General features: G+C 53.9%; 1 protein-coding gene across 22 annotated transcripts in view; it reads right to left on the reverse strand.

Annotated features, from left to right (window-relative positions):
• LMF1 (lipase maturation factor 1) overlaps positions 1–12,514 on the reverse strand; it is a 117,882-nt gene that overhangs the window by 89,010 nt on the left and 16,358 nt on the right. For 19 of the 22 annotated variants that reach the window (XM_074028476.1, XM_074028468.1, XM_045382025.3 and 16 more), the window contains exon 2: positions 1,838–2,147. The exons of the other annotated variants lie outside the window; for them this stretch is intronic. In XM_074028476.1, coding sequence (XP_073884577.1) covers positions 1,838–1,853 — 16 coding nt within the window. In that variant the 5' untranslated portion in view covers positions 1,854–2,147. The remainder of the gene's footprint in view (positions 1–1,837; positions 2,148–12,514) is intronic. 22 annotated transcript variants of the gene reach the window in all.

The raw sequence follows: 12,514 nt of genomic DNA on the forward strand, positions 1-12,514 counted from the left end.
TGTGCTGTGGAGGGGCCCCGAGGCGGAGCCACGTCGTGGATGCCCAAGGCGTCCCCAGGCCTCCTGCCCTGCCCTGGTGACACTGTCTGACCTGCTTGTTGAATGAGGTGACACACTCAAGTGTAGCTGAGACCTGAGGAAACACCAGCAACTGGACCTGGCAGCAGTGCCCACGCCAGCACAGCCACACAGTGGGGACCCTCCCTACAGGTGCCCCGATGCCAGCTGCAGCCCTCCCTGCACGAGCCTGCAGGGCCTGGGCTGTGCTGCCAAGCCCAGATCACAGCGACCCGAGCCTCCGACCGGGGAACACCAGAGCCACAGGAGCTGGGCTGGAGGCAGAGCATTCAGGCTCCCGGAAGCACAGCCGGCCCCAGACACTCCAACCTCAGCTCAGCCGTGCTGACCAGGATGGAAAACACAGGCCCCAACGCCCAAGGCTGAGCCCTGCCTGCGCCAACTCACCATCGCAGCCTTCCATCCTGGGACAGGGTCCTGGTTCCGACCACTCAGCCCTGAGCTGGCCGCCTCCTGTCTCCCGCCCACAAAAGACACAAGAGCCGTCCTCAGTCTCCATGCAAAGCCCGGCTGTCCCATCGAGAGTGGAACCAAGCTGGGCACGCAAGAGCCAGCGCACTCCCTGCTTCCTACATGTCCACACAGACACCCACCCCAAACCAGCCTCCGACACGTCCACACAGACACCCGCCCCAAACCAGCCTCCGACACGTCCACACAGACACCCGCCCCAAACCAGCCTCCGACACGTCCACACAGACACCCGCCCCAAACCAGCCTCCGACACGTCCACACAGACACCCGCCCCAAACCAGCCTCCGACACGTCCACACAGACACCCGCCCCAAACCAGCCTCCGACACGTCCACACAGACACGGACCCCAAACCAGCCTCCGACACGTCCACACAGACACCCGCCCCAAACCAGCCTCCGACACGTCCACACAGACACCCGCCCCAAACCAGCCTCCGACACGTCCACACAGACACCCGCCCCAAACCAGCCTCCGACACGTCCACACAGACACCCGCCCCAAACCAGCCTCCGACACGTCCACACAGACACCCGCCCCAAACCAGCCTCCGACACGTCCACACAGACACGGACCCCAAACCAGCCTCCGACACGTCCACACAGACACCCGCCCCAAACCAGCCTCCGACACGTCCACACAGACACCCGCCCCAAACCAGCCTCCGACACGTCCACACAGACACAGACCCCAAACTAGCCTCCGACACGTCCACACAGACACCTGCCCCAAACCAGCCTCCGACACGTCCACACAGACACGGACCCCAAACCAGCCTCCGACACGTCCACACAGACACGGACCCCAAACCAGCCTCCGACACGTCCACACAGACACGGACCCCAAACCAGCCTCCGACACGTCCACACAGACACGGACCCCAAACCAGCCTCCGACACGTCCACACAGACACGGACCCCAAACCAGCCTCCGACACGTCCACACAGACACGGACCCCAAACCAGCCTCCTATATGTCCACACAGACACGGACCCGCTGCTTTTGCCTCCCTTTCTCTGTGCCTCTGGCTCCAGCAGGATGGCAATGCAGTCCTTTAAGTAAAGACGTGCTACTGCAAAGAGGTGGGGTTTTAACCCTGAGGATGGGTGGTGGCTGTGGCTGGTGGACTGGCTGCTCTGAGGTAGCCTCAGCAAAATGATGATACCCTCCTGAATGAATTTAAGATGAATGCTCGTCCAGTCTTTCCAAGTGCCAGGAGACCTGCGGCGTGTGTGCTAAGTGACAGCAAGCCCTGCGGTCCCACTGCCGTGTTCCTCCTACTCACCAGACATGGCCCACATTGACCAGGGACATGTAGAGGCCCCACAGGGCAGCCATGAGAAGCATGTTGGCACAGCCCGTGATCAGGACGAAGGACGAGATGCCCAGTCCGAGAAGAGCGAGCGAGTCCAGGGTGGAGTTCGTGTCTGACCAGTCCGTCAGCCAGAGGATGGTGGGCATGTAGCTGAAGACTTCCCAGCTCGTCTTGTCCTGGAAGTACTGCTGGAAATTCTTCAGGAACACTCGGCAGGGCAGCAGCCCCCTGTCACCGATCAGCTGCTTGTTCTGATGGAAAGCCACCAGGAATGCCACGACTGGAAGGACAGGAAGACAAAACAAGCGTGACTAGGAACAAACCACATGTGGACACCGTGGGTGTGGCTCAGACTTGCCGGGTGAGGCGGGGAGGGAAGGGGAGGCAGAGTCTGGCCAACGGCTTGGGGTCCAAACCCCAGACTCAGGAGTTTGAGTACTTTCTCAACATCTTGGGGGAAATATGGGAAAACCCAACCTGCATCAGACGCAGGGTGCGTATACACGCACACACACAGAAGCAAGCAGCGTGTGTACATGCTCACACATGGATACAAGCAGTGTATGTATACACGCATACACACAGACTCAATCAGTGTGCAAACAGTGTGTGTATACACGCACCCACACGGACGCAAGCAGCGTGCATATACACGCATACACACGGACTCAAGCAGTGTGCAAGTAGGGTGTGCATACACGCACACACGGACGCAAACTAGACGTGTGTATAAAAGGCGTGCCTGGCTGCACACAGACAGTCGGCTGACCATCCAGACGGCACTCTGCGTTCCCCATTATGAAACACACCCTGATGACCCCGCTCTGGACAATGGCGTCACTCCCAGCACACGCTGCAGGGCTTGACACTTACAGCCCACAGGTGAGCCACGCTTAGCCTCCACACAAACCCCACAACGGCACGCTCACATCCACAGGTCTCCGAGTCCATGTCTCACGGTGCCCACCCCACACCGGCTCTCTCACATCCTCTGGACGTCAGCGTTTGTAGAACACTGAATGTTTACCCAGAGATGACGACAGGGGAGAGAACCACACTCCCATGTGTAAAGGTGAAGAATGAAAAAGTAGGTTAAAAGTAAAAAAGATACACCATGCAATGTGAATCAAAAGAAAGCTGGATCTAGTTCACTATGGCTGAAAAAAATTAAAAATAAAAATAAAAAAATAAACAAAAGAAAGCCGAAGTGGCTCTACTAACATCATAAAAAGTAGATTTAAAAGCTGGGCAGGGCCGGGCATGGTGGCTCACGCCTGTAATCCCAGCACTTTGGGCGGATCACAAGGTCAGGAGATCGGGACCATGGTGAAACCCCGTCTCTACTAAAAATAGAAAAAAAAAATTAGCCGGGCGCAGGGGCGGGCGCCTGTAGTCCCAGCTACTCGGGAGGCTGAGGCAGGAGAATGGCGTGAACCCGGGAGGCGGAGCTTGCAGTGAGCCGAGATTGCGCCACTGCACTCCAGCCTGGGCGACAGAGCGAGACTCCGTCTCAAAAAAAAAAAAAAAAAAGAGCTGGGCATGGTGGCTCGTGCCCCTAATCCCAGCACTTTGGGAGGCCAAGGCAGGCGGATCACCTGAGGTGAGGAGTTTGAGACCAGCCTGGGCAACGTGGCAAAAACTTGCCTCTACTAAAAACACAAAAATTAGCTGGGCGTGGTCTTGCATGCCTGTAATCCCAGCTACTCGGGAGCCTGAGGCAGGAGAATGGCTTGAACCTGAGAGGCGGAGGTTGCTGTGAGCCAAGATCACACCACTGCACTCCAGCCTGGGCGACAAGAGCAAAACTCCATCTCAAAAAAAAAAAAAAAAAAAAAAGTAGATTTAAGGGCTGGGTACAGTGGCTTATGCCTGTAATTCCAGCACTTTGGGAGGCCAAGGCAGGTGGATCACCTGAAGTCAGGAGTTTAAGACCAGCCTGGCCAACATGGCAAAACCCTGTCTCTACTAAAAATACAAAAACTAGTTGGGTGTGGTGGTGCACCCCAGTAGTCCCACCTACTTGGGAGGCTGAGGCAGGACAATCACTTGAACCCAGAAGGCTGCAGCGAGCCGAGATGGCGCCATTGCACTCCAGCTTGGGCAACAGAGACTCTGTCTCAAAAGGAAGAAAGTCGATTTATGAACAAGGAATGACACGGAGATGAAAGAAGATATTGCACAATGATAAAAACACCACAAGAGCAACCCCAGAAGCACACGCGGCTTCCCACTACGCGTCGGGAGCTGGCTTGGGGTCCGCGTCTGCGACTGTGCGTGCTGGTTCAGAGCGCTGTCTGTGTAGACAGGGAGGAAGCTAGTACACGTACTTTTCCCCATGCGTTTATAAATCTAAAAAAGTATAAATGGAATCTGCACATGGAAAACTACAAAACACTGATATAAAAAATGAAACAAGATCTAACTACATGAAAAGACAGACCATGTTTATGGATTGGAAGAATCAAAATCATTAAGGTGTCAATTTGATCCATAAATTCAGCACAATCTGAACCAAAACACCCAGTCAGTGCTTCTGCCGAGGCTGACAAGCTGATTCTAGAATGTATATGGGAGGGCAAAGGGACTAAAACAGCCAGAATCATTTGGAAAAGAACAGAGGTGGAGGACTCACGTTACCCAGTTTCAAGACTTACTAAGAAGCTAATCAAGACCACCTGAGGCCGGGCGCGGCGGCTCAAGCCTGTAATCTCAGCACTTTGGGAGGCCGAGGCGGGCGGATCACGAGGTCAGGAGATCGAGACCATCCTGGCTAACATGGTGAAACCCCGTCTCTACTAAAAAAATACAAAAAAAAACTAGCCGGGCGAGGTGGCGGGCGCCTGTAGTACCAGCTACTCGGGAGGCTGAGGCGGGAGAATGGCGTAAACCCGGGAGGCGGAGCTTGCAGTGAGCTGAGATCCGGCCACTGCACTCCAGCCTGGGCGACAGAGCCAGACTCCGTCTCAAAAAAAAAAAAAGAAAAAAAAAAAAAAAGACCACATGAAGACAGCACAGCACTGATTAAAGAAGAGCCGCAGAACTCAGGGGAATGAAGACAGGGCCCAGACATAGCCCCGCTGTCCCAACCCAACACACAGAGTGAACAATGCTGACAAAGGTTCAAAGGTCACTCCACAGACAAAGAGCAGCTTTGGGCCGGGCGCAGTGGCTCACACCTGCCATCCCAGCACTTCGGGAGGCTGAGGCCTTGGGCCGGGCGCGGTGGCTCACACCTGCCATCCCAGCACTTTGAGAGGCCGAGGCAGGAGGATCGCTTGAGCCCAGGAGTTCCAGAGCAGCCTGGGCAACAAGGTGAGACCCAGTCTCTACAAAGTAAATAAAAAAACAAAGACTAGTCCTTTAACAATGATGTTGGAACAAATGGATGTCCACATGCAAAAAGATGGACCTGAACACACTTCACACCTTACACAAAAATTAACCAAAAAGGATCATAGGCCTAAAAGTAAAACATAAAAGCATAAAACTTGTAGACGGAAATATAGAAGAAAATCTATGTGACTTGGGTTTGGCAACAAGTTCTTAGATACAACACCAAAAGCATAATCTATGAAATTAAAAACTGTAAATTGAACTTTATCAAAATGAAAAACTTTTTTATTTTTATTTATTTTTATTCTTTATTTTTTTGAGACAGAGTCTCGCTCTGTCGCCTAAGCTGGAGTGCAGTGGCGCGATCTCGGCTCACTGCAAGCTCCACCCCCCGGGTTTATGCCGTTCTCCTGCCTCAGCCTCCCGAGTAGCTGGGATTACAGGCACCCGCTACCGGTGATTTTTTTTTGTATTTTTAGTAGAGACGCGGTTTCACCGTGTTAGCCAGGATGGTCTCGATCTCCTGACCTTGTGATCCGCCCATCTTGGCCTCCCATAGTGCTGGGATTACAGGCGTGAGCCACCGCGCCCGGCCAAAATGAAAAACTTTTGATCTGCAAAAGCTACTTTTTTGTACATATATATATATTTTTAAGTAGAGACGGGGTTTCACCTTGTTAGCCAGGATGGTCTCGATCTCCTGACCTCATGATCTGCCCGTCTCGGCCTCCCAAAGTGCTGGGATTACAGGCTTGAGCCACTGCGCCCGGTCAAAAGCTACTTTTAACAGAATGAAAACACAAACCACAGATTAGACGAAAATACTGGCAAATCACACATCTGATAAAGGATTTGTATCCAGAATATTTAAAGAACTTCTAAAATTCGATAATTAGAAAACAAACAACTTAACGTTAAAGGTGTGAAGAAAAACACCAGGCCACAAGATCTGAACAGACACAGGAAAGGTGCACGGTTGGCAAATAACACGTAAAAAGATGCTCAACATCATTCATCGTTGGGGAAATGCCAATGAAAACCACAACGTGCTGTCACCACACACGCGTCACTGTGGCCAGTGTTTGAAAATGGACAGTGCCCAGGCCGGGTGCGGGGGCTCACGTCTGTAATCCCAGCACTTTGGGAGGCCGAGGCGGGCAGATCACCTGAGGTCAGGAGTTCAAGACCAGCCTGGCCAACATGGTGAAACTCCATCTCTACTAAAAATATAAAAACTAGCCGGGTGTATTGGTGGGCGCCTGTAATCCCAGCTACTCGGGAGGCTGAGGCAGGAGAATCGCTTGAACCCAGGAGGCGGAGGTTGGAGTGAGCCGACACAGTGCCACTGCACTCCAGCCTCGTCGACAGAGTAAGACTCTATCTCAAAAAAAAAAAAAAAGAAAAGGAAAGAAAATGGACAGTGCCTAATGCTGTGGAAGGTTCAGGACAGCAGGAGTGCCCTCGCTGTGCTGGGGATGCTGTGGCATACTGCTGTGGACGGCAGACGGTGGCGTCTGACCCAGGTAATGAAGGGTTACCTTACAACCCAGCTACTGCGCCTCTCAGGCCTTCAACCTGAAAACGTGCTCACACAGAAGCCTCGTGCAGATGCTCGTAGCAGCTCTGTTCATAGTCACTAAAAACTAGAAACGAGGACAACGTCTTTCACGGTGGAAGTAGATAAATAACCAGAGGTGCACTTGTGCAACAGAAAAATAATCAGAGGTAAGAATGCAGGAGCTGTTGGTTCAGGCAACAACACGGATGAATCTTAAGTGCATTGTGCTAAGTAAGAGAATCTAGACCCAACAGGCTACGTACTGCATGATTCCATTCATATGGAATGGAAAAGGCAAAATCAGAGGGATGGGAGACGGACCCGGACGTGTCAGGGGCTGGTGCGGGGGACGTGGTCACTCCCATGCACAGGGACTTAGGGGCTGGAGCTGCGGTGATGGAGCAAAGCCCACAGCACTGAGCATGACACCAGATGAACTTTAATGCGCACAAACTACTGGGGGAAGACCCAACCAGGAGGTCAGCGGATGCAGACGGAATGCAGGCTCCACACACACGAATGTAAATCAGAACCACGCTGGCCAGAGGGCAGGAGCTGCCTAAGCAACTCCGCAAAACGTTCTGAGTGGAGACCGCAAGGCCAGAAGGAGCCGCACACAAACACTGCGCTCCAGGGCTTTTCCCCCTGGCCTGGGAGGACAATCCTCACACGTGCACCAGGGCTGAGCAGACGCTAGACGAGTTGGGGGAGCCAGGTTCTCACGAGCAGAGAGGGAGGATTCAGATGGGCCAGGAGGGAAGACTGGAACACACCGTGTGTCAGGACAGACGGCTGAAATACACCGTGTGCCAGGTGAGAGCCAGAGTCATTGGCATGGACCAGGTTCACCTTCGTGTACTTACGGATGGATGGGTGGATACAACAGAGAAGCAACCACATGTGTGAAATGAGACAGTGACATACAGAGCCTAGCTCTGCCCAGCAAGAGGGCCAGCAGCCATGAGACCCTGGGAGCAATGGCCCTCCCAGTACCCAGATCAGAGTTTCTGTGCTCCCCGAAAGAGAACCAGGGCTCCTTGGAGAAACAGCTCATTCTAGGGCTGGGGCAGAGAAACAGAAGCTGGGCCTGAAGCATCCCTGCGGGGAAGGACAGGAAAGCCACCAGTGTTCAAAGCTGGAGAAGGTGAGCAGCAAACTCATAGTCACAGCACTGGAATATAACCCGGACACAGACTCACGGTGACAATACTGGATCACAACTTGGACACAGACTCACAATGACAGCACTGGAATACAACCCGGACGCAGACTCACAGTGACAGCACCGGAATACAACCCGGACACAGACTCATGGTGACAACACCGCATCACAACCCGGATACAGACTCACAGTGACAATACTGGATCACAACCCACCACATCACAACCCAGACACAGACTCACGGTGACAGCACTGGAATACAACCCGGACACAGACTCACGGTGACATCACCGCATCACAACCCGGACGCAGACTCACAGTGACAGCACTGGAATACAACCTGGACACAGACTCACAGTGACAGCACCAGAGTACAACCCGGACACAGACTCATGGTGACAACACCGCATCACAACCCGGATACAGACTCACAGTGATAATACTGGATCACAACCCACCACATCACACCCCGGACACAGACTCATGGTGACAGCACTGGAATACAACCCGGACACAGACTCACGGTGACATCACGGCATCACAACCCGGATGCAGACTCACGGTGACAACACCGGATCACAACCCGGACGCAGACTCACGGTGACAACACCGCATCACAACCCGGACGCAGACTCACGGTGACAACACCGGATCACAACCCGGACGCAGACTCACGGTGACAACACCGCATCACAACCCGGACGCAGACTCACGGTGACAACACCGCATCACAACCCGGACGCAGACTCACGGTGACAACACCGCATCACAACCCGGACGCAGACTCACGGTGACAACACCGGATCACAACCCGGACGTAGACTCACGGTGACAACACCGCATCACAACCCGGACGCAGACTCACGGTGACAACACCGGATTATAACCCGGACGCAGACTCACGGTGACAACACCGGATTACAACCCAGACGCAGACTCACGATGACAACACTGCATCACAGCCCAGACACAGACTCACGGTGAAAACACTGGATAACAGCCCAGAGGGAAAATAAATGGGTGTAGGTCCATAGAGACAAAATCAGTGACCACAAACAAGTAAGTAACAAGATCTTCCTCACAGAGGAATTCCACATAATGTCTGCGGACACTCCCTCCGGGAGGCGGGGGCAGTGAGTGGCTTCCAGAGGACAGAAAGGGCGGGAAAGCAGGGACCCGACAGAGGGGACTCCTGGTGGACACACCTCGGCCAGGTGATCAGAAAGCCGTGCGGACGTCAGGACCCTGATACGGTGGGACGGAAAGGGCCCCACACCTCTGTGGGCGTCTTCCCAAAACCCACACCCAGTCTAATCGCAAGAAAACACCAGGCGGACCTACCGTGAGGGATGCTCTACAGACACCATGACAGGCCGGCTGGACACTGCCAAGATTGGACAACACAGGAAAGGCTGGGAGACTGTCACAGACAGGAAGGGAGGGAGGAGACGCCAGGACAACACTTTCTGGGAAAAGGCATGGGTGGAAAACCACAGAGGCTGCAGTTTTAGCTAATAGTTTTATTTTTAATAAAAAAAGTTTTAAAAGTAAAGGTTTCTTGAAGACTCTGCACCACTCAGTGCCCAGCATGAAGCGCTGTGAGCAGCCTCCCTCCAGGGCAGCGGGAGCAGGGCCACAGGCAGAGCACCGCAGGGTCCTGGGCGACAAAAGGGCCAGCGCTGGTGACCTCTAAAGGGGCTGGGGATGGCAGGTGGGAGGGGGCAGCTCCAAGTGAGGAGGAAGAGAGTGGACACAGGCGGACACGGGGCAGGACACGGGATGGACACAGGGTAAACACGGGGCAGACACGGAGCGGGACACAGACTGGACACAGACGGGCCGGACACAGGGTGGACACGAGGTGGGACACAGAGTGGACATGGGGCGTGACACAGGGTGGGAAACAGGGCTGCAGCAGAAGACTCCCCACACCCCTCCTGCCTCCACCTCCAGGTGGAAGGGACCTGAGTTGCGAGCGCTGACCTCCTAGCAACATCGAGGACACCTTGCAGCAGGCCCTCAGCCCCAGCGGCCACATGCGCAGGGACCCTCAGCCCCAGCGGCCACATGCGCAGGGACCCTCAGCCCCGGCGGCCACATGCGCAGGGACCCTCAGCCCCGGCGGCCACATGCGCAGGGACCCTCAGCCCCGGCGGCCACATGCGCAGGGACCCTCAGCCCCGGCGGCCACATGCGCAGGGACCGCACCAGCAGCTTCCACAGGAGCTCAGGTGAGTGTGTGTGCATGTGGGTATGACATGCCTGTGTGTACATGTGTGCACAGGGGTGTGTCATGTGTCTGTGCACGTGTGCACATGTATACATGTATGTGCGCATGTTCAGGGATGTGCGTATGTCCTGGCACGTCTGCAGGTGGGAGAGACACAGGTGGGGACTGTTCAGCCACTGCACACTCCAGGGCCCAACCCTCATCGGTGCTAGGAGGGCCCTTTCCCACAGGGACCCAATCGGCGCTGGCTGAAGGATGGATGTGCTCTGCCCCTCACCACAGCGCAAACTCCAGAGCCACAGAGGAAAACAAGATGTGGCCTCACCAAAGCAACAGCCTAAATCAGTAATTCTAAGGCAAGAAGCATAGGGTACTTCCTGCTTATCAGGAAAAGGATGACAGACTGAACTGAGATTTCAGGGGAAAAAAAACTATTTCAACCTCTACTCACATTATAAAAATAGCTACATAAAAAGAAGCAGCAAAAATTTTGAAACATCACAGGCTCTCGAAGCAAAACTAACCAACCAGTCAAGCTTCGGAAGGCCCCGTCACTGCCCCACACAGGAGGCAACACACAGCCATGCGACCACCTGCCTCTCACAGGGACCCTGAGCCTGACCTGGGAGCTGCAGCCATGTCGCCCAAGCAGCCAACAGCAGGCATGGCCAGCAAATACTTTGCTTCAGAATCAGAAAGAAATTGCCACGTGTGGCAGCCTGAGCCTGTAGCCCCAGCTACTCAGGAGGCTGAGGCAGGAGAATCGCTTAAAACCGGAAGGAGGAGGTTGTAGTGAGAGGAGATCGCGCCACTGCATTCCAGCCTAGGCAAAAAAGTGAAACTCTGTCTCAAAAAAAAAAAAAGGAATCAGAAAAAAAAAAATCAGCTTTCTCTTTTCTCCTTTTGGATAAATTGTTGTAAAATTAAAACAGTCATCCCAGAAATGCAGAAATGCCATTCTCGATGGTTCATACTGGCCATGGTTAAATTCTGGGCCTTGGCACAGTGACCTCAAGTATTTTGTCTTTAAAGGTATGTGTTGCAGAGCTCTGAGGTAGGGCAGTGCTGTTTGCTTTTTAAACAAAGAAGTATTTTTACAGAAGACCTTGTAAAACCAAGTGGTGCATTTCATTAGAATTCAAGTGGCCTGGAGAAAAGAAAAAGAACTCATTTCCCATGAGCTCTCAGAGCCACTGAAAGCTCAGAACAAAACAAATTGAGCTGAGTTTCAAGTATTCTTTTTGGTTTAATTTTCTCCTCAAATTTTCTGAAGAACAGCTGAGAGTTTAGCAAATATGGGTGCAAATGATTCTGCCTGCCATGTCAACTCTGCCTTGGGTGTCATCTGAGGAGGATGACAAGCTACAAGGGCTGCGGCGAGACTCAGAGACACGCTACTAATGGCACCGCGGCCCCACCTCGCTGGAGCAGCTGCAGGGGAGAAGCGATAAAACTGCCCCATGTGGAAAAGAAAGGGCGGTGAGCGGGCGCACAGAATAGACGCCACAGTGCGGCACGCATGCCTCCACGCCTAAAGGACAAAACTAGCGCGGAGATCCCCTAGAGGTTGGATTTTCAACACAAATCTCACCCGAGGACTCCAACGTGACAATGTGGAACTGGAAAGACGAGCAAGAAAAACCCCTCCGTTCCCGCCAGCGTTGGGCGTTCCTTCTGCAGCCCAGGCTGTCCACGTTACCCGGGATCATAGTCGAGCGGTGGGTTCTGTGTGGTGCTTGGCTCCTAGGGCCTTGGGGAACCCATGTTCTTCTCCATTCAGCTTCATGGAGAGGCTTTTCCGGGTTCCAGCCCATGCTAGGAAGCTACACAGAAGAGTGGCCCCACCCGCCCTGTTTGGAACCTAGCTGGGGCGTGCGGTGTTTGAAGCACGTGGGCAGATTGGAGTGAGGCCAGAAGAGCCTCTTCCAGAGCCAAGGATGAGCCTTGAGGCTGAAGAGCTCACCGAGGCCACTACAAGACAGAAAGAAAAAGAGCCTCAGAGACTCCTCAGTAAATAACCAGAACAGAGAGCACAGGTGGAGAGCAGGAGGGCGAGGCACTGAGACTCCACAAGCTTCCGGGGAGAAGGAGAGTCAGATGCTTGAAGACGCCTCCTCGATGCTGCACAGCTCGGAGGGAAAATGGCTTTGACGGAGAATTACAGATCCCGGCAAGTTGGTCCTCTTCCTTTCTGGAAAAGCTGCTTGGGGACACACTCCAGCAGAAAGACAATCCGCCAGCAAACGGAGACACGAGCAGCCCAGTAAGTATGAACGCAACCAAGGGAGGGCTGCGGCAGTCTCTCTCCTGCTGGGCCACACCTCAGGGCTGGAGGCGGGTGGAGGGGGAAGAAGGGGTGACGGC

Source organism: Macaca fascicularis, chromosome 20 (assembly GCF_037993035.2).
Source record: "Macaca fascicularis isolate 582-1 chromosome 20, T2T-MFA8v1.1".
NCBI classification, from domain to species: Eukaryota; Metazoa; Chordata; class Mammalia; order Primates; family Cercopithecidae; genus Macaca; species Macaca fascicularis.